This window comes from Camelina sativa, chromosome 16 (assembly GCF_000633955.1).
Source record: "Camelina sativa cultivar DH55 chromosome 16, Cs, whole genome shotgun sequence".
Taxonomy (NCBI): domain Eukaryota; kingdom Viridiplantae; phylum Streptophyta; class Magnoliopsida; order Brassicales; family Brassicaceae; genus Camelina; species Camelina sativa.
In genome coordinates, this window is record NC_025700.1 from 5,545,241 (window position 1) to 5,565,582 (window position 20,342).

The window sequence follows — 20,342 nt, forward strand, 5'->3', positions numbered from 1 at the left end:
ATGTGACATAAATTACATATGTGAACAAATAATATATATTCGGCCATTTGGTTTTCTGTTCAGCCCGATATATTGTTTCGGGGTGAAGTTTGCGATAATTTTTTTTTTTTTACCGTAAGACATCTTGCATGGCTAAACTACCCCAAATTTAAGGGTTAAATAAAGAAAGCTTTCTTTATGGGGATCATATTTTCTCTATCGAATTCTCTTGTACCTTAGCTCCACTTCGAGACAATACTGACAGAGCAACTCTTTGACCAGGATCACATGTAATGTCCATTTTACATTGCATCTCAATGGACTCATATATGCTGGAGTTGTGGGTTGGATTGTTGGAATAAATTTAAATTATAGATTTTCTTATCAATGAATATATAAGGTTATTTTGTTCAACAGTGTGTGGTAAATCAAATGTCAAATTTTGAAGTCTTGAGGTAAATTTAAGTTTAATCACATTGCATCAAACCTCACATCTCTAGACCACGATATATGGCTCTGATTTTTGGATACGAGTTTGTAACAACAAACTCATCCACAAACCAGAACACACATATACTTAACTTCTAGAGAGAATTCACTCCTACTAATCCTCTGAACTTCATGTCAAATTTTTACACACGTGAAAACAAAAACTTAATTGCAATAGAATTGTATCTTGTATGCTACTTTCATATGGATTTAAGCAACAGAAAATATGTATCTGTAATGAGATTGAGTCAATCTCTTCCAAGCTCTTGTATGAGCTTTGTGTTTGTAGCAACTAGCAAGACAGTGTTTGTAGATGTGCTACAACTACTCAATCTCATTGTAGCAACTAGCACGACAACTTTGTGTTTGTATTGTACCATAGATGATCACGAAAATATATAAAAACAGATATAATAATGAACTGATAATTAGATTAATTTCGACCAAAGCTCAAATCATACAAGAATCATAGGCTACACCATTGAGTTTTATCTTGTTTTTTTTCACTAAGTTAGAAAGAATAAAGAAATGAATGAATCAAGGTAAAAGTACTAAATCATAGAATGCCTCCAATACCTAAAATCTTCTAAGATGCTGCTTCTCTTCTCTTCTTCTACATGAACTGGTGCAAAGGGATCAACATCACACTAATATCATCCGAAGAGCCTCGTGAAGCCGAGAGATCAACAAGCTTTTTACAAGCCTCCAACAACAATGGCTTCTCGTTTCCTAAACACAAAGGACGAGCAATATCAACCGCTTCTTGGTTACTAACTTTATCCCATAATCCATCAGACGCCAAGATCAAAAACTCATGGTCCTGCTCAATCCTCGAAACCTTCGTCTCTGGTTCGGCAATAACCCACTTCTTAAGCTGAGCATCACCGATTCCTCTCGACACAGCTAAAGATCCCTGGATTCTCCAAACACCGTGAAACGTATCAACATAACCACCCGTGGTTTCGATTCTCTTCTTTTCATCGTCTCTAGACGGACGGTGATCAGAAGAAAGCGCCTTAGCCACACCTCCTACACTCATAACAGCACGACAGTCACCAGCATTAGCCACCACAAGGTTCCCTTCCTTAACTAGAGCCGTGACACAGCAAGAACCACCCTTAACATCTTTCTCCTTAAGAAACGCAGCGTCAGTCATAAGGTAACCACGTTTCACAGCATCAGATATCTCAGAGTCGTCTCTTTTACCATCTACCTCTTCTACAACGTTCTTATCTAAGTTCTTAGCTGCAAACTCAGCCGCCTTAACTCCTCCATGACCATCATAAACTCCAAATATCGCCTGAAAAAAGCCAAAAAAAATACAAAAACAGCGTTTAGAATCGCGTTTACGTCGTTTCAAACAATCCGATTCAGAATTTCCCAAAACTAATCGACTCAATCCCTAATCAAATCAAAAATCTCCGAATTGAAATCGCGATTACATCGTTTCAAACAGTTCGATTCAAAACATAATCGAATCAAACCCTAATCGAATCAAAAATCTCCAAATTGAAATCGCGATTACATTGATTCAAACCCCTAATTAACTGAAACCCTAATCGAAATTGGGAAATTTACCTGTTTGCGATCTCCATGAAGATTAGTGATAGCAGAGAAACGATCCTCCATAGCTTCTCTTCGTCCTCTCTTACAATAAACAGAGTAACCATCACCATCTCTCTCAACCTCACTACGCTCCTCCCTCGGCGTCGTCGCAACCACACCCTTCGCCGACGGAGCTACAAATTCAGCAGTACCAATAGGTATATCAAGCCTCGTCGGTCTTTTCCTCTTCAAAGCCCCTCCAGGAGGAGACGACGAAGACTGGCTAGCAGCGGAAACAGAGTCAGATCCGAAAGCTAACGGAGGAACAGGACCGAATCCGGTGGTCGGAGGTTTCTGAAACCGTAGACGAAACGGAGATTTGGGAGAAGAAACGGCAGCGGTTGATGAAGGAGACGAAGGAGAAGAGGTTTGAGGTTTGAGATGAGAGAGAGTTAGAGAGAGAGATGATTCTTGCGGTGAAGAGAGGATCGAAGAAGGTTTGTTACAGAATAGAGAAGATGACGGTGAGAACACCGGTGAGTTACATACAGCGACGGAGCAAGACATCGTTTCCGATTTCGATTTTACGATTTAGAAGAAATTGAGATTTGGTTTTTTTTGTGTTGAAGGAAGAAGAAAGAAGAAGAAAGGTTTTTAAATATAAAGAAAATTAAAGGAGTCCGTGTTTATTCAAAGTCTTTGACTGTGTAAATGACGTTTTTGTCCTTGCGGTTTCCGTTTTCCTTTTTTATTCTTACGGTTTTGTCCTTTTACTTTCTTGAAAGGAAAACAATAGTATTTTTTTTGTGGAGAAACAAAAATAGGAATAGTTTTTCAATACTACTCTTTGTTGACTAGAAAGATAAGTTTTTTTTTTTGGAAATAAGGAAATATTTTTCTCTAGTGGACTACAATTATTGTCCTTTTTTATTAAAAAGAAAAGTAGAATTATTCAAGGAAAAACAGCAAAACGAAAAAAAGAGAATGTTCTAGGATAAAACAGTCATTCACAGTCCAAAAATAGCTAAAACGATGAAGTAAGCAATTTATTCTTGTACTCTATAAGGGTAAAACAAACATTTCCAATTAAGTCAAAAACACGTCTAAAAAGAAACGAATAATTAAAAAAAGAGTTGGGGCATGTGGTTGATTTTACTTTGGTAACGTATCTGTGTTAAAGAAGTGTTTCATTGATGACTCACTTTTTTTGTTTTTTTTTGTTCTCCTTTTTAAAAATTAATAAAATGAACACAGAAGAATCTTTAAAGAATTAAACAAAAAAAAAACGACCGTTGTGAAGAGATTAACACAAGTCGTCGTTTCATTGGTTGGGATATTTTGCTGGTCGTAGTCGCAGCTTCTTAGCAAGTGACCGTTAGAGGAACACTGATGAGAGGATGAGGAGGAGCCTTCGTTTGTGTGGCTGTTTCCATTTGATGACCGTTGTGTGAATACATCACTATCGGGTTTAATTACATTATATTAGTATTATTATTAGTGAATGCAAAAAAATTATTAAAGTGTTTTTAGTTGCTCTCGTTTCACACGAGGTCTTCTCGTTATAATAATACAAGTCTCCTATTTTTAAGAGAGAGTGTTTAACTTTTTGATTAGTTGTGGCTTGTGTGACATCAATAATAACGGATAGCTTTGGTTGTCTTTGAAACGGTGTTTGTTGGAAATAATAGTATTATATACTATTTTTATGTCATGTGTTATATGAGTTTAAATTTCATAGTTTATATTATATAATGATAGTTCAAAATAAAACATATAGTACGATCAAGAATTAAGATATATACACGATCAAAACATATTCTTATAAGTAATTCTTAGATCTCTGTTCATCCTATTGGAGAAATTTCTAAGTTCTATAATATTCCTTTACCTTATGTATTAATATTACTTTTCTCCGATACATGTTTATCACAATTCATAATTTTCTTATGGTTTTTTCTTCAATTCTAGAACATTTTGCAATAAATATTTTTCGGTTACGCCTTATTAATTAATAAAGGTTTTTTTTCTCGGTTTCTTTAATCTATAACAAAATTCCAGTTTTAGTTTATACTACACTAATGTATTAACCAACGAAAAAAAAACTCATATAGTGTATTAGTAAAAAAGGTAATACACAAAATTTAGTTAATTTCTTATAATATGTGTAAAAATGTCTTAAACATCACTTAAAATAAAATCAATAGTTGTAGTATGATAAGACCAAAACTTCTTCATTAGTTAATCAGAATTTAAAGAACATATTAAAATGTGATTTATTTATTTTCGTAAAAGAAGACACTTCTTTATAAATTCGGTTTATAACCAGCGAGACCGAAATAAAACTATTGATTTCGACATGTGATGGCATTTCCCATGGGTGGATTAAAGCAAAAAATACTTTAAAAACAGCAAATCTTATAGTATAAGCAAATTGCTAAAGAACTGGAAATCATTAGTTAGAATCATTACAATCATAGTATGATTGTTAATTAATGTATGATCAATGCAGCTTATGTTCAACTAAAGACTGAGTCATATACAAGACTACTCATCCTACTTGAACGATTGGACTTGGTTTAACAAAAAAAAATAAAAAAATAAAAAAATAAAAAAAAAAACGATTGGACTTGGTTATAAAGATGAGTATATATTTATTGACCGAAGAGTATGATTAATAAAGTAGGTTTCCCACTTCCATAATTAGGATTCTTCTGTGGTCGTCCGTTGAAATTGTCTTCTATCTACTTCCTTTTTTTTCTCATCTTTTAAAGTTTACAAATTGCAACAACCCAATGTAGTTTTTTCTTTCTTTCTTTTTAGCATCTTAATGTAGTAAGACAACAGATTCATAAAAGAAATCAACATGTCGAACAAGACATTATATTATTGGACCCTTTTTTTAGTTTACCATCATTTTGAGTCAAGCCCAACAATGTATAGGCCTTTTTATTTGAAAGTGCATGTTCTTAATGTTACAAGTTACAACAATCAAAGGAGAAGTGTGAAAGACAAGGATTAGGGTGTTTTCACCATGCAATCACAATTATATGTTTTGATTAAATGTTACAACTTAGTGAACTTACATTACATATATAAAAACTAGGAAACTATAATAAATTCAATAGATACATTTGATTGAACTTGGTTAATCAAATCTTCAATACAACAAAGCAGCATAAAACAATTGGTTCCAAGTGTCGGGAAGACCAGGAAGACACCAATGGCTACAATCAGACGAACGGTCAGGGTTTCTTTTAAGAGAAGGGTTGAGATCTCCACTGTATATCGAAGGGTGACAGTCTACACGCAGAGCAGAGAGCATAGTTATATCCATCAATGAGACATGCGACTTCACCTCTTTAACCTCGTCGTCGATCACTTTCTTTTGGTTTACGTATGAACTTGTCGGGTACGATGTTCCACTAAACGGTGTTGTTTGTCCATAGCAGCTTTTACCTCCTTGAGTTAACGTTGAAGTTTTTGATCTTGATGAAGCCCACTCATTTGGACTGCATCACATATCCAAAAGTCTTTATATTCAACATTTCATGCAAACCAAGAAGGAATAGTACCAGGGAACAGTTTTATTAAAGATTATACGAGTGGTAGGATACAACATTAAATGTTATATGTATATCATTTTGCAAGTTGCAAGGAGGAAAAGCTTTCTCATTGGCAAAACACAGCTCATATGTGGACCTTTTTCAAAAATTATTCTCATTGTTTATCCTTTTGAGTTTTTTTTTTTTTTTTTTAGCACTAGTGTAATTTCAAATCCCTTTTTTGACGGCAAATAATTAACCATTCCAAATTGACATTACTCATCCTCATTGTTTTTTTGACTTGGAAAAAAATGAATCTCGTTTTGAAAGAACATATCATAAGTCATAAGTTCATAACTCATAAGCAACTACTTTTTGTTGGAACGTTATTTACATTTAAGAATGACTACTATAATTATTTCATATACACATGTATTTGATATCACGTCTAGACTTTTTAGCTATAGCTAGCAAAAATGAGGCCATGCACAATGGTAAATGGTATAAGTAGTAGAGAGTAGTTTGGTAGCAACTAACAACTCAATATTTAATATAGTTTGGTAACATCTAGCTAGCAAAGACCCTCAATCCAACGCATGTGTGTTTGATTGTGTTTCCTATTTATTTATTACGTCGTTGATGTCACGATGATTTATATATCAATTATCAACACTACGCGTTCTTATAACCAGCATCACACAGCTCCTAAAGTCTCATATATATATAAACCAATTCATTTTGGGATTGGAGGATCTCAACTCGAATCCGATCTAATCATGGTTGCATAAACATATTTACAGGTTTTGGAAATAATTAAGTTGAGCTTGATCTAGGAATTAAGTTTCCATCGATTGTAAAATTAAACATAACCAAAAGAGAGAGAGAGAGATAGGGTTACATACTTGTAGTGTGTGGGTGAGACGGAGAGGAAGAAAACTTTAGTGAGAGGAGCGTTTATATAACGAAGGACCCAATTAGACCATGCTCTTAGTCCTTTTCTCAATGCCACTAACCTATCCATGTCTCCGTAATATCTCCCTCCTGTCTCCATCTGCTCCCACCTGTCGTCTCACCCCCAAATTTTTTATTCACATTTCAACTCAATTTACAATAGCGATCTAATTAATTACCCTAGGTATGTGAAAAAATTCACTTATAGAGGTTACAATTTTTTTTTAGCTTACCCTCGTAATGACCCTGTGTGGCTCCACCAGTGACCAGTGTTGAACAATAGAACGTCAGCTGTACACCAAGCGTTCGATGCATCAACAGAGATTTCGTCGAGTTTAAGAGTAGTCTTTCCGCGAATTTTGTCTATGTTTACAAGATAAGGAGCTCTATAAAATGACACCTTCACGTTGTAGTCCTGTCATCGCGTATGTATATTAGCAAATAATTGAGGTATAGCTTAAGATTTAAATGGTAACCAATAAAAAAGAGTTACGTTTGTCTTTATTTTTGTGCTAACGTCGCTTTTCAACTAAATTTAATGAATAGAACTGAAATTAATTTTCAGCAAAAATTAAAATTTGTTTTCATTTAAGCGCTTTTAAAGAATAAAGCTGAAAGTATAACTTTGATAAATATACAACCGAACATAAAAGATATATATATAAGTGAAGTGATCTAGTTTATAACACGATGAGAAATCAAAAATAACTAAGAGATCAACGTGTTTTGTTTATGGTTAATCTTATTCTAATCCCAAGAGTTTAGATCTATGTATCTGAAAATAAAAATAATGCTAGTATTTCATATTCATGCATTACGCTGTGTAATTAATAGAGTAAACTCAAAATAAGAAAAGAAAGAAAATGTTAAATAGATAAAATAGTAATTGATGTTGCTTTCGAGAACTTTAGTTTATTTTCATTTTTATTAGACCAGTGAAACTGTCACCGACGACGTCAAGTTGGGCAAGCGAGTTTGAAAACGACGTTCGATACAACTTTAGACCTCAATTTTCTCGAGTGATATTCGAAGAAAATCAAATCCAAAAGGAAAAAAAATATTTCATTTACCGACAATATAAAAATTTGTGTGTTGGGGAACTTACAAGGATCTTGAAGGTAGAGAGAGGATCTTCATGAATGATACGTGTATGAATCAATGGTGCTGATGAAGAGATCATACATATCAACGACTCCCATTGGTTTCTACCCAACGAATCACCAACGAACATTATCGTTTTGTCTCTCATTTCCTGTAGAAACTTCACTCCATTGAATCTGCTTTTTCCAAATAATTCACAAAGCACTAAACCAGTAAATAATATATAAAATCATTGCGTCGACACAATACAATAATGAGTGCTTTATTATATTAACCGCACCAAACTCCACCTAATCAACAGAAACATCAATTTCATTTTTTTTTCTTTTGTTAAAAAGGAATCTGCTAAACTTGTACTTATTACACAACTTGGAAAAGGCGAATCTATCGCAACACTGTTTTTATTTTAAGTGATAAACCTTATTATAACTTTACTTATAGAAAGAGATATTATATAGTTGTACTTGTATGTATAATGTATGTTAATGCCCCCCTAATTATGAAAAAGATGTTATGAAAGAATGTCCATAGCCATAAAACAAATGAAACACAAACAAAAATTTCGGGATCCCCCCTATATTACATTTTATGGTATAACAGCTTGAATATGTTTTTGTCTTTTTTTTTATTAAATAATCAAACTTTATAAATCTTGGTTGGTGCAGTGGCCCTACTAAAACTTCATTCGCTTATTTTTTTTACACCTCAAAACATAAATTTATCTATTGGATGCAAAGTTGTAACCTCGATATCAATAAAATGAAATATTTTTCTTTTCCTCGAAAACAGGATGACTAAACTAAACATCAACCAAAATGATCCAACTAAATCGTTGTATCAGTATAACGAATGTAGTGTGAGTAGTGAGTGAGTTTATATGTATCACCTAGGGACATTGCAGTTGAAAGGCTTCCACCGGAACTTGAGATAATCTGAGTCAGGTCTGCCGTACGTCTGACAGTCAAATCCCGGATCTATGATTCCTCCTCCACATTGTTTAGCCCTGTAAAGCGGGTAAGTCTCATCGCGTACCCACTCACCAGCAAACAGATCACAACTACTGTGATTCACCGGCAAAACAACCGGGTTCCGGCGAGGATGCTTGGCGAAGTTACTGTGGTTACTGTGGTTACGGATCGGCCGTCGGAAGAGTGGAGGGAGAGGTGAAGCTTCTGACGTAGCGTTTTGGAGAAGAAACAAGAAGAGAAAAGTCAGATAATAAACAGCAGCCGCCATTAAAGCAAAGCTTGAAGAGAGAGAGAGAGAGAGTGAGATAAACAGAGAAAGAGAAGTTGTTGGTTATATTATATTGTTCGTCCTTTGCATGGAACTTACTAATAATACGTAAATGTTATGAAGACTCCATTATTTAAAAAGAAAGAAAATATGGGGTCGGGTTTTAGTTTTTTTTTAAATAAATAAAAACTAATTAAATTAAATATTTGCGTTTTAATTTACCCATAAATAACGACATTTATTAATAGTGAATTATACGAATCGACGGTTAACATTTTTAGTAATAAACTAATAAAAATTAAAGCAAGGTGCAATAATTAATCTTTATCCGAAGAAGAAAGAAAGAAAGGTGTAATAATTAAACGAGTTCTATCTATATGTTTAACCATTTCTAAATGTTTTGTTTCTTCATTTTATGTTCTCACAAGGTATCAAAATATTTTTGTTTTTTTGGTAAAGCAGATACAAAAATATAGATTCTTTGCTTTAACTTCACCTCTATGTCTAGAATATTATCATATATACTCAATTGTTTTATAAAAATACTGAAAAAACCACGTCACTTGGACTTGGGTCAAAACTAGTCAAAGCTAACTTAAAACTGAATCAATTTGCCAATTTGGTACTAGTGACAGTGGCTTGCTCCTACTTGCCTCAAAGTTTGAGCCTTGAACCGTTTTAGACCAAGTCCAAACTTGCGTACAAGCGATTGGGACATGGTTTGGTTACTAAATCATCTACCGGTTTAGTTTGGTTTGGTATATAATTTATAAAGCCCAAAGTAAAAAAGCCCATTAGAATTGGACCGACTTAACTACTTAAGAATCTGGATACTTCTTTTATTTGTGTAGANTTCCTATTTTTTTTTTTTTTTGTATTCGTGAGCTGCTTCGTCTCCTTCGTTTCTTCATCTTCGCGCTCTCTGGAAATTTCTCGCTTCGCAACGTTCTCTTGATTTCGCTCAAGTTAGATCTCCCTTTACTTGTGAGTTCTTCTATATCACCCTTTTTCCAAGTTTTCATTTTTTTTTTTTGTTGTTTTCTTGATTTTTCGTTGCTCTCAGTTTTTTTGGGTTTGTGATGTGTATGCTTATTAATGGATCTGTGTACGAACGAATCAGAAGATTTTTCTGGGTAGTATAGAGTTAGGCCTCTGGAATTGGGAATTGGAAATTGGAAAAGTGTAATAACGTAAGGCTGAAACTTGTGCCCGTAAGGTGTTCGACGAAATTCCTCTGAGAAGATTATTATAAGACTAGGCTACATTTAGTTGGACAAAGCTTGTAATCTATCTTCCCACCATCCTTTTTCTTGCAAATTCAGCTTGGTTTTGTATTTGATACTTTAGAAACAAGTTATAAATTGTCTAGGATGTAACAAGCTTAAAGTTAAATCTGAACTCTTTACTCTTTAGTTTCGTTTCTTTTTGATAAAGCTTTGTGAAGCTATCTATCTCTCTTGGTAACCTTTCCGTTGCGAAGGAGTATATAGACAAGTGACTGACCTCTTTGGCGCTGAACCTATGTTTGCAGGTAGAACACTGTACCAGTAGCGATGGCAAAGCATCACCCAGATCTGATCATGTGCCGGAAACAACCTGGCATTGCCATTGGACGACTGTGTGAGAAATGCGACGGGAAATGCGTGATTTGTGATTCTTATGTGCGTCCGTGTACTCTGGTACGTATATGTGATGAATGCAACTACGGTTCATTCCAAGGCCGGTGTGTTATTTGCGGTGGGGTTGGGATATCAGATGCTTATTACTGCAAAGAGTGTACACAACAGGAGAAAGACAGAGATGGTTGTCCCAAGATTGTTAACCTTGGGAGTGCGAAAACTGATTTGTTCTATGAACGTAAGAAATATGGATTCAAGAAACGATGATGACATGTGTTTCTTTTTTTTTTCGCTATTTGCACAACCCCTTTGATTGCTTGAACTATTTTGGATCTCTTATGCTTATGTGTAAACTTGTTTATTGACTACCCCCGTTGCATAAAACATATATTCCAGATCTAAAGATCTTGGATATGAAAAAACTTATGCTTAANTTTTTTTTTTTTTTTTTTTTTTTTTTTTTTTTTTTTTTTAATTTTGAAAATATTTATATCTTACAAAGCCATATGAATATATATAATTATAACTCTAAAGGAAATATAGCATGCATGATTTCTAGAAACATATAATAGTTCAAATAGAATTTTAAAACAGCAAGAGCAACCGAGAGTATCGTAAATGACAAAGCACGATATACTTATTCGAGTAAATGATGTTGTGATGATGTCCGGTCCAATCAGTCAAGCAACCTAGAGTATCGTATAATTAAGCCTACCATGTAACTTATCCCACCAAATTCCAATTTTATCGCCAGCTTTGAGCTTTCTGTTATCAAGAACGGTACCCCATCCGTCTAGTTTGAAACTTCCATCTGTTTCTCTTTTCACTACAACAACTGTTGTAATTTCAGAATTATATTCGCACAGATCCACAAGTACCACCTCATTCGGTTTTGACAATTTATTAGAACGACTTTCACCCCACTGAGGAAGTATATATTTTTCCACTAGCTCACTCGATATCGTTAGCGTCTTACTCGAACCTGTGTCTGATGGTTTCAAACTTAACAGGATGTCGAATGGGTTCCCCAACACCTCAGTTCTTGCCATGGATATTTTTTTACTCTGTTTAAAAGCTTATGTAAGAGGTTTTTCTATTGAAGAATTCGTTTATGGGGTTAAGGATATATATATACAGTAACAAGAATTGTGTTGGGTTGGGTGATTTTCATTAAGAGTTTGTAACTAATTTTAAGATTGACTATTATTAAATGAATGAAGAATTTGTATTGAAGTAAAATTTATTTTAATCATTATCTACAAAATTTTGTTTAGTGAATTAGGAATTATTTTTTAATACATTATTCATATTCTTATTAAATCAGTCCTAATATGTGTTAAAGCTTTTTTAAAAATGGATTAAAAGTTTTTTATTTACCAAAACAAAAAACATTAATTACATGATTCTTTCTAATTAATATATCTGATAAATTTAAAAGAAAATCAAAATGTGTTTCTACATGACATCTGTTGGTAATTGTACAATTTCTTTGTTAAGAAACCAGAAAATTTTCTTAAAAATCTAATTATAAAACTTTAATTTTCTTTCATTCACTCTTAGCTCACTGAAATCAATATGATCATCAATCACATCACATGTCTTTAAAAAAAAAATATATATATATATATATATATATATATATATAAAGAAAATAATACCTTGATCCAATTTTTATGGGGATTTCTTTAGTCTGTTCATAAATTGTTATAAATACCTTTTTGTAGTTATATATATGTTTTTTGCATATGGCCCTAGTTTGTTCATAAAAACTATACTTCTTTAAATTTAACTATTTATTTAAATATGACATGTATTCTTTACCATTTGAAAGGGATAATTTTAAGTAACCTTCAAAAGGTTTTCATTTTCAAATATACAAAATTTAATAATAAAAAATGATAAGAGCCTAACAATAATAACCTCCCATTGGAGGTAGTCAAAGAAACTATATTTTTTTTTTTGGGACAAACACAAGAAACTAATTAAACCTGAGTAAAATGTCTATAACGAAATTGCTTATTTACCACCAAATTTATATTAAAATTTGAACCAGCACCCACATACGAAAAGAAAAAATAAGTACCCAAAAACAATGCCAAGTATATATTCTATTTTTTTTTTAATCTTGGAAAAACCTACAATTGGAAAATACACTTAAGTTAAACCACACGATGATGATCCTCTAGAAAGAGATTTTTTGGTGATTATTCGTTAGGATACCCCAATCCCTTTGTAGTTCACTCTTACACTTGGCTAGATGAATTCGGCTATGTTGTGTTCTTTTAAAGTGATATTCAAAAATTTAGGAAACTCTTCTGGAAATTTTGTAATTTGTTTCTAAATTTTTAGTAAACATTCTTAAGTGGCTAAATATTTGGAAACACCTTCCTACTCTGGTTCGTATATGTGATAAATGCAATTACAGGTTATTCCAAGGCTGGTGTGCTATATGCGGAGGGGTTGGGATTTACGATGCGTATTACTGCAAAGAGTGTACACAACAGGAGAAAGACAATGATTGTTACCCCAAGATTATTAACCTTGGGAGTGCCAGAACTGATTTGTTCTATGAATGTAAGGAATATGGATTAAAAAACGATGATGACATTTTTTCGCTATTTGCACAGTCCTTTGATTGGTTGAACTATTTGGATCTCTTATGCTTATGTGTAAACTTGTTTGTTGACTACCCCGTTGCATAAAACATATATTCCCGATCTAAAGAATTTGGTTTCAAAAAACTTATGCTTAAATTTTTATATTGAAAATATTTATATCTTACAAAGCCATCTGAAGATAATTATAACTCTAAAAAAATAATAGCATGCATGATTTATAGAAACAGATTTCAAATAGAAATTTAAGACAGCAAGAGCAACTAGCCGGACTCGATCAAACATGACAAAACCCGATATACATATTCGAGCAAATGATGTTGTGATGATGTCCGGTCCAATCAAGTCAAGCATCCGAGAATATTGTAAAATTAAGCCTCTGATAAAAGTGATCCCACCAAATTCCAATTAAATCACCAACGTTGAGCCTTCTTTTCTCAAGAACGTTATTCCATCCATCTAATTTGAAACTTCCATCTGTTTCTCTTTTCATTATAAGAGTTGTTGTAATTTTAGAATCGTATTCGAACAGATCCACCAATTGTATCTTATTCGGTTTTTTCATTTTTTTAGAACGATCTTTACCCCACTGAGAAAATATATTTGCTTCCACTAGCTCTCTCGATATCGTTAGCGTCTTACTCAAACCTGTGTCCGATGGTTGCAACCTTAACAAGATGTTGAATGGGTGGCTTGGATCAAATGGCTTATCCGGACACACCTCACATCTTGCCATGGTTTTTTTTTTATTCTATTTAAAAGCTTATGTAAGAGGTTTTTCTATAGAAGAATCTGTTTATGGTGTTAAGGATATATATATATATATATATATATATATATATCGTAAATAGAGTTGTGTTGCGTGGGTGATTTTCTTTAGGAGTTTGTGACTAATTTTAAGATTGACTCTTATTAAATGCATGAAGAATTTGTATTGAAGTAAAATTTATTTTAATCATTATCTACAAAATTTTGTTTAGTGAAATAAGAATTATGTTTTTACATATATTCATATTCTTATTAAATCAGTCCTAACATGTGTTAAAAGTTTTTTTAAAAAAAGATTAAAAGTTTTTGATTTACCATAATAAAAATCTTTGATTACATGATTCTTTCTAATTATTATATCTGATAAATTAAGAAGAAAATCAAAATGTGTTTCTACATGACATCTGGTTGTAACTGTATAATCTCTTTGTTAAAAAATAGAACATTTTCTAAAAAATTAATAATAAAACTTTAATTTTCTTTGATTCACTCTTAACTTACTGAAATCAATATGATCATCAATCACATCACATATCTTTCAAATATATATAAAAAAGTAAACAAACCTTGATCTAATTTTTGTGTTTCTTTAGTTTGTTCAAAAATTGTTAAAAATACCTTTTTGTAGATTTTTTTTTTTTTTGCAATTAGCCTTAGTTTGTTCATTAAAACTATACTTCTTTAAATTTAACTATTTACTTAAAATATGACATGTATTGTTTACCATTTGAGGGAGATAATTTTAGTTAACTTTCAAAAGGTTCTTATTTTCAAAAAGTACCAAATTTAATAATAAAAAATGATAAGAGCCTAAAAATAATAACCTCCCATTGGAGGAAGAACGTCGTATTTCCCCCTCGTAACTATGACATCGTATCAGATCTACACAGAACTTTAACATCTTTTTGTGTCTCCCTAAATCGATAGTTTTAGACCTATTTCCACCCAAATCAATAGTTTTATTGTCATTTCCCCCTCAAAATATCAAATATCATCTATTGCCCCATGAATCTGGGTTGATGTGGTTTACTATTGGTTTAATAATTGTTTAACCAACTAATTAATCTTACTAACCGGACTAAACCTTATTTCAACCCGATTTCAAATTAAACCCATCAAAACCTAACATTACGAACCTATACCGGTTCTTCCCTCTTCCCCAGCCTCCTTAAATTTTTTTTTCCAAACCCGACAAAAAATCACTAACCTCGAACAATCCTTCTGGATAAGTATTCTATTCACTTGAAAGATTAGAGGTTGAGAACTTGTGTGTTGATTGATTATACCGTGATACACATACGGAATCACATACATATATACTCGAGAGAAAGAGATATTTATATATCAGATCCATACAAATAATGAAATAGAATTAACTATGATTATTTTGTGGAGTTTCGTTAATTTTACGTGATTGATCCATCTTAACCCAGATTAACTATGCCCAAGCAGCTTGGTGACCAATCCATCTTAACCCAGATTGAACCAACTTCAATTATAGTTAAATGTGACCAATATCAATCTCCTACATCACTAAACAATATTTTTCAAGACTCAATTTCGTTTCCTTCTGTGATCTCTTAATTGTGGAGAAGAAGCTAGCGCAGGCGGAGGAAGATCTGGTTATAGAATTGGCCATGGTGGAGATGGTGGAGAAGGAGCAGGCGGAGGTGATGATAGTGGTGGCGGAGGCGTGTTGACCTGAGGCGGAGTCAGAGAAGGACAATAGAAGGGAGTTAGCAGAGATTGGATCGACTGTGGTGGCGGCGGTGGTGATGAATAAAAAACCAGAAGCGACGAAGGAGGTGGAGATTGAAACTGAGGCTGATCTTGTTTTGAAAGAAGAAGGAAGCTGGGAAACATACCGAGAAAAAAAACATTATGATGAATATACGAAATTAAACTAGCAACCATGGAAGCGGGTGAAGAAGATGAAGAAGATAACGAGTTGGGTCGGTTTTAACATTTGGTTGGTCTAAAAATTTATTTAGACCGGGTTTATGTTGGTTTTATCAGGTTTGGATCTTAAACCGTTTAAACAAAAAAATTGGAGAAATAGATGAAAACTATCGGATTCGGGTGGAATTAGGTTTAGAACTATTGACTCGGGGAGACACAGATGAGATTAAAGTTCTACGTAGATTTAGTACGATATCATAGTTATAAGGGAGAAATAGGACGTCATTCCCCCACTGGAGGTAGTCAAAGAAACCAATTTGTTTTTGGGAAAAACTCAAGAAACTAATTAAACCTGAGTAAAATGTCTATAAGGAAATTGCTTATTTACCACCAAACTGATATGAAAATTTGAACCAACACCCACATAAGAAAAAAAAAAAGTACCCAAAAACCATGCCAAGTATATATTATCTTTTTTTCTTTCTTGGAAAAACCTACAATTGGAAAATACACTTAAGTTAAACCACACGATGATAATCTTCTAGAAAGAGTTTTTTTGGTGATTATTCGTTAGGATACCCCAATCCCTTTGTAGTTCACTCTTAAACTTGGCTAGATGAATTTGGCTATGTTGTGTTCTTTTAAAACGTTATTCAAAATTTAGAAAACTCTTCTGGAAATTTTGTAAACTGTTTCTAAATTTTTAGTAAACATTCCTAAATGGCTAAATGTTTGGACACACCTTCCTACTCTGGTTCGTATATGTGATAAATGACATTACGGGTCATTCCAAGGCCGGTGTGCTATATGCGGAGGGGTTGGGATCTCTGATGCGTATTACTGTAAAGAGTGTACACAACAAGAGAAAGACAAAGATGGTTGTGCCAAGATTGTTAACCTTGGGAATGCAAGAACTGAATTGTTCTATGAATGTAAGAAATATGGATTAAAGAAACGATGATGACATTCTTTTTGCTATTTTTTTTTCTTAAAAAAGGCTTTTTATTGATTGCAAAATAAAATAAAACATTACAAAAGCCTAGCCCAGCTTTAGTTAATTATAGAGGCCGAAGCCCAGCAACAAAAGAAACACTTGAAAAGATCTTAGGTTGAACCTAGGTAGCCTAGGTTAGTTTGTCGTAGGCGATGGAATAGTAAGAGTCTCTGACGGAAAAGTCGTTGCAGGCGACTTTGTTGATCACAGAGAGGAGAACCAGTATTGAAGCATTGATGAAGCGATGGTAGGGTTTGTCTATCTGAAGGAGTCAATCCGAGACCTGATCGTGGAGTCGATGAGTTTGAGAGTTGAATCGACGGATCTGAAGGATTGCCGATGAAGCCGAGAGTTTCTTTCATTCCATAGAGTGTAAAGCGTGCACTACCAAGCAATCTTGCATAATCTTTGTTGATCCTTCGGTCCCCGTAGGCTACTCATTTGTCCCAGCGTTGCTTCTCAAGTTCGGAGAGGTTGAAGAGTACACCGCGTGGCTATATTATTCCAAACAAACCATGAGTATTGGCACTGATAGAAGAGATGGTCTCTAGTTCCAGCAAGATATTTACAAAGGAGCCAGTGTGAATCTGTTTGAAGTCCCCATCCATTTATCCTATCACGAGTCGGACAACGGTTTAAGGTTAGTAGCCACGTTAAGAAACTGTGTCTGGGGATACCTCCCTTATTCCAGACTGCCTTCTGTCAAGGGACTAGAGGTAACTGGTTACAAAGATGGTCATAAACTTGACGTGTTGAGTATCTCCGGTAGATCTTGCCATCTATTTCCCACTCGTAGTGATCATCTTCAGTAGTAAGGTTCAGAGTTGTTAGATGTACATGAAAGGATACATGGTTTTCTATTCTAGGATTTGGAAGGAGCCATCGACCATGGTTATATATCTGTTGGAGTGTAGATTATGCTCCGATACCTAATCGGACTTGCGGCAAGAAGGTAGAAAGATTCCCAAAAAGGGACCAGTTATCATACCAAAACCGACAGGTGGTACCATTTCCCACTCTCATTTTTATCCAGTTGTAAGCCACATCTTTTACTTTAAGAAGCTTGTTTGCTAACCAAGAGTAGCTTGGTCTTTGTTTCATTGTCCAGAAGCTACTAAGAGAACCCCGTAGGAAGTGTGATTGATACCATGCCACCCAAACCGAGCCTGATTTGAAGAAGAGCAACCAAATAAGCTTTAAGATACATGCCTTGTTCCAGGTTTCCAAATCCCTTATCCCCAAACCTCCTTGTTCCTTTGGTTTAGTTATTGATTCCCACAATACCCTTGCAGAATGGTGTCCTGTCAGTTGACCTTTCCACGAGAAGGCATTGCACATGGAGTTAATCTTGCGAATGCAAGCTTTTGGGAGAAATTAAGTGGAGCACCAGAAGTTAGAGATCCCTGAAATGACTGTGTTTATTAGCAGGAGCCGACCCGCAAAATATAAGGACTTCGAACACCAATGGTTGATTTTCCCTTTGACTTGTTGCAAGAGTTGCTCACAATTCTGAATAGTAAGATTTTTTGTGCAGAGAGGTACACCAAGATAACGAACAGGGAGGGTACCATGTGGTAGACCAGTAGCGGAACTGATTAAGCTGATCTCTTCTTCACTGAGACCACCAACATAGAAAGAGGATTTTTGAAGGCTGATAGCTAGACTAGAGCGATCCTCAAATTCTTGCAGAACGTGAAGTACATTTTGGACAGAGGACAATGACCCATCAATAAATATTAGCAGGTCGTCAGCAAAATAGAAATGTGTGAGTTTGGCAGTGTCGCAGTTGTGATGATACTGAAACTTCCCTTCCTTCGCAGCTCTATTCAGCATTAAAGAGAGGTTATTCATGGTGATTACAAAGAGGTATGGAGAAAGCGGGTCTCCTTGCCTCAATTCTCTTTTTCCTTTAAAATAGCCTTGCACTGTTCCATGATAACCGATTGTGAAATTTGTTGTGTAGATACAAGCTTGTAGCCATCTTAGATATTGATCAGGGATCTCGAGTGCCTGTAGACAAGTAAACAGAAAATCCCAGGAAAGTGTATCAAAAGCTTTTGCAATATCAACCTTAATCACTATTCTCTTCGGTCCTTGGGTTTTATGATAACCATTTACTATTTCAGCAGCAAGGACTGTATTCTCCAGAAGAAGTCTGTCTTTGACAAACACCGTTTGGTTTGGGAGGATTAGTTTTGCCAGTATCGGTTTGATCTTTGAGACAAACAGTTTGGAGATTACTTTGTAGAGGGTATTCAGGCAAGAGATAGGTCGATAATCTCTAATTGATGAGGCACCCGGCTTCTTCGGTATTAGTTCTAAGATAGTGGCATTAGTGGAGGTTGAAAGAAAGGAGGAATGAAAGAAATGGGTGATCAAAGTGACAACCTCATGCCCCAGTATGCTCCATGCCGCCTTGTAGAACCCATAGGTAAACTCATCAGGATCCGACGCCTTGTTTGGATTCAATTTATGCATGACCTTGGTGATTTCAGCAGGTGAAGGGATCACAAGCATAAACTGAGTATGATGACTAGAGTTTTGGAAAGGATCCAGTGCCTGGAACCATGCCTTCGAAGACCATAGTGAACTTTGTGGCAGTATTTCAGGTCCAAGAATGGATTGAAAATGACTGATTGCATGATTACTCATCCCCTCGGGGTCTAACAGTAAGTCACCAATGTATAGCATGAAGGACCTGATTGTGTTGTAATCTGTATGGATTGGCACATCTTATGAAAGTAGGAGGTATTTAAATCACCTTCACGCAGCCAGTTCACCCTTGATTTTTGTCTGAAATAACTCTCTTCAATTGCTCTTAGGAAATTCCACTTAGTGTGTAAGTCTCGCTCCTGCTGGAAAGTGGTAGGGGAAGGATTTTGTAAAGCTTGCACCTGCATATCCATTAACAAACGGTTAGTTTCACTCACTTTCTCTTGAATCTTTGAAAAATTCTCTCTGTTTATGTGTTTTAGTGCTCGCTTAATGGTCTTTTGCTTCCAACAAAAAGTTGACAGAGTGAAAGCAAAACTTCCGGCCTGAGTCCAATATTCCTCAACATGATGGTGAAAATCAGGGTGTTTGGTAATGTAGTTAAAGAATTTGTAAGGTCTAGTTCCGACTTTTGGGAGTTGGTAGGCAAGGTCGACAAGACAAGGAGTATGATCAGATGGCAAAGGAGGGAGGAAGGTAGTTGTATTATTGGGGAAGTAGCTTAACCAGAGATCATTTACTAGCACCCGATCAAGCTTTTTCGCAACTGGAGAGGATGGCTGGTTATTGGTCCATGTAAAGAAGGGCCCTTGGAATCTTATATCAGGCAGTCTTTGAGTTGAGACATCGCAGGCGTTGGGGAGTTTACATTTAGCGAGGAGTGCTCTTCAAAATGGACTATCTGATTAAAATCACCTCCAACAAGCCATGGACAAGACTGAAGAGAGAACATACTCTGCATCTGGATGAGCTCTACCCAAAGGTCTGATCTTTCTTGTCTTAAGTTTGAGGCATAAACTGCAGTGAAAACAAACAGAACCTTATTTGCGATATTGACTTCGCAGGTTAGGGTCTGCTTGGACTGGTGCATCACTCTAACGGTAACCGAATC

The 20,342-nt window shown here is 34.7% G+C and overlaps 3 protein-coding genes across 3 annotated transcripts; 1 reads left to right on the forward strand and 2 right to left on the reverse strand.

The window, feature by feature from the left end:
- Nucleotides 880-2,650, reverse strand: LOC104749892 (probable protein phosphatase 2C 25). The gene is made up of 2 exons (XM_010471602.2): nt 2,047-2,650; nt 880-1,768 (listed from the first exon to the last, which is right to left on the reverse strand). The coding sequence occupies exons 1-2, from the start codon at nt 2,578-2,580 to the stop codon at nt 1,082-1,084; spliced, it is 1,221 nt and encodes a 406-aa protein (XP_010469904.1). The 5' UTR covers nt 2,581-2,650; the 3' UTR covers nt 880-1,081.
- LOC104749893 (protein trichome birefringence-like 45) lies at nt 5,005-8,933 on the reverse strand. Its single transcript, XM_010471603.2, has 5 exons — nt 8,494-8,933; nt 7,612-7,783; nt 6,740-6,921; nt 6,458-6,616; nt 5,005-5,522 (listed from the first exon to the last, which is right to left on the reverse strand). Exons 1-5 carry the CDS (start codon nt 8,841-8,843, stop codon nt 5,171-5,173), a joined length of 1,215 nt encoding a protein of 404 aa, XP_010469905.1. The 5' UTR covers nt 8,844-8,933; the 3' UTR covers nt 5,005-5,170.
- LOC104749894 (PHD finger-like domain-containing protein 5B) lies at nt 9,703-10,895 on the forward strand. Its single transcript, XM_010471604.1, has 2 exons — nt 9,703-9,827; nt 10,375-10,895. The coding sequence occupies exon 2, from the start codon at nt 10,397-10,399 to the stop codon at nt 10,727-10,729; it is 333 nt and encodes a 110-aa protein (XP_010469906.1). The 5' UTR covers nt 9,703-9,827; nt 10,375-10,396; the 3' UTR covers nt 10,730-10,895.

What these genes read in the sequence shown, in the direction of transcription:
- LOC104749892 (XM_010471602.2), bottom strand. Translation starts at nt 2,580, where the DNA reads ATGTCTTGCTCCGTCGCTGTATGTAACTCACCGGTGTTCTCACCGTCA. An exon ending in TTCATGGAGATCGCAAACAG is followed by an intron (nt 1,769 to 2,046) that starts GTAAATTTCCCA and finishes GGCTTTTTTCAG; the next exon opens with GCGATATTTGGAGTTTATGA.
- LOC104749893 (XM_010471603.2), bottom strand. Translation starts at nt 8,843, where the DNA reads ATGGCGGCTGCTGTTTATTATCTGACTTTTCTCTTCTTGTTTCTTCTC. An exon ending in TCTCTACCTTCAAGATCCTT is followed by an intron (nt 6,922 to 7,611) that starts GTAAGTTCCCCA and finishes ACGCGATGACAG; the next exon opens with GACTACAACGTGAAGGTGTC. An exon ending in CACACAGGGTCATTACGAGG is followed by an intron (nt 6,617 to 6,739) that starts GTAAGCTAAAAA and finishes GTGAGACGACAG; the next exon opens with GTGGGAGCAGATGGAGACAG.
- LOC104749894 (XM_010471604.1), top strand. Translation starts at nt 10,397, where the DNA reads ATGGCAAAGCATCACCCAGATCTGATCATGTGCCGGAAACAACCTGGC.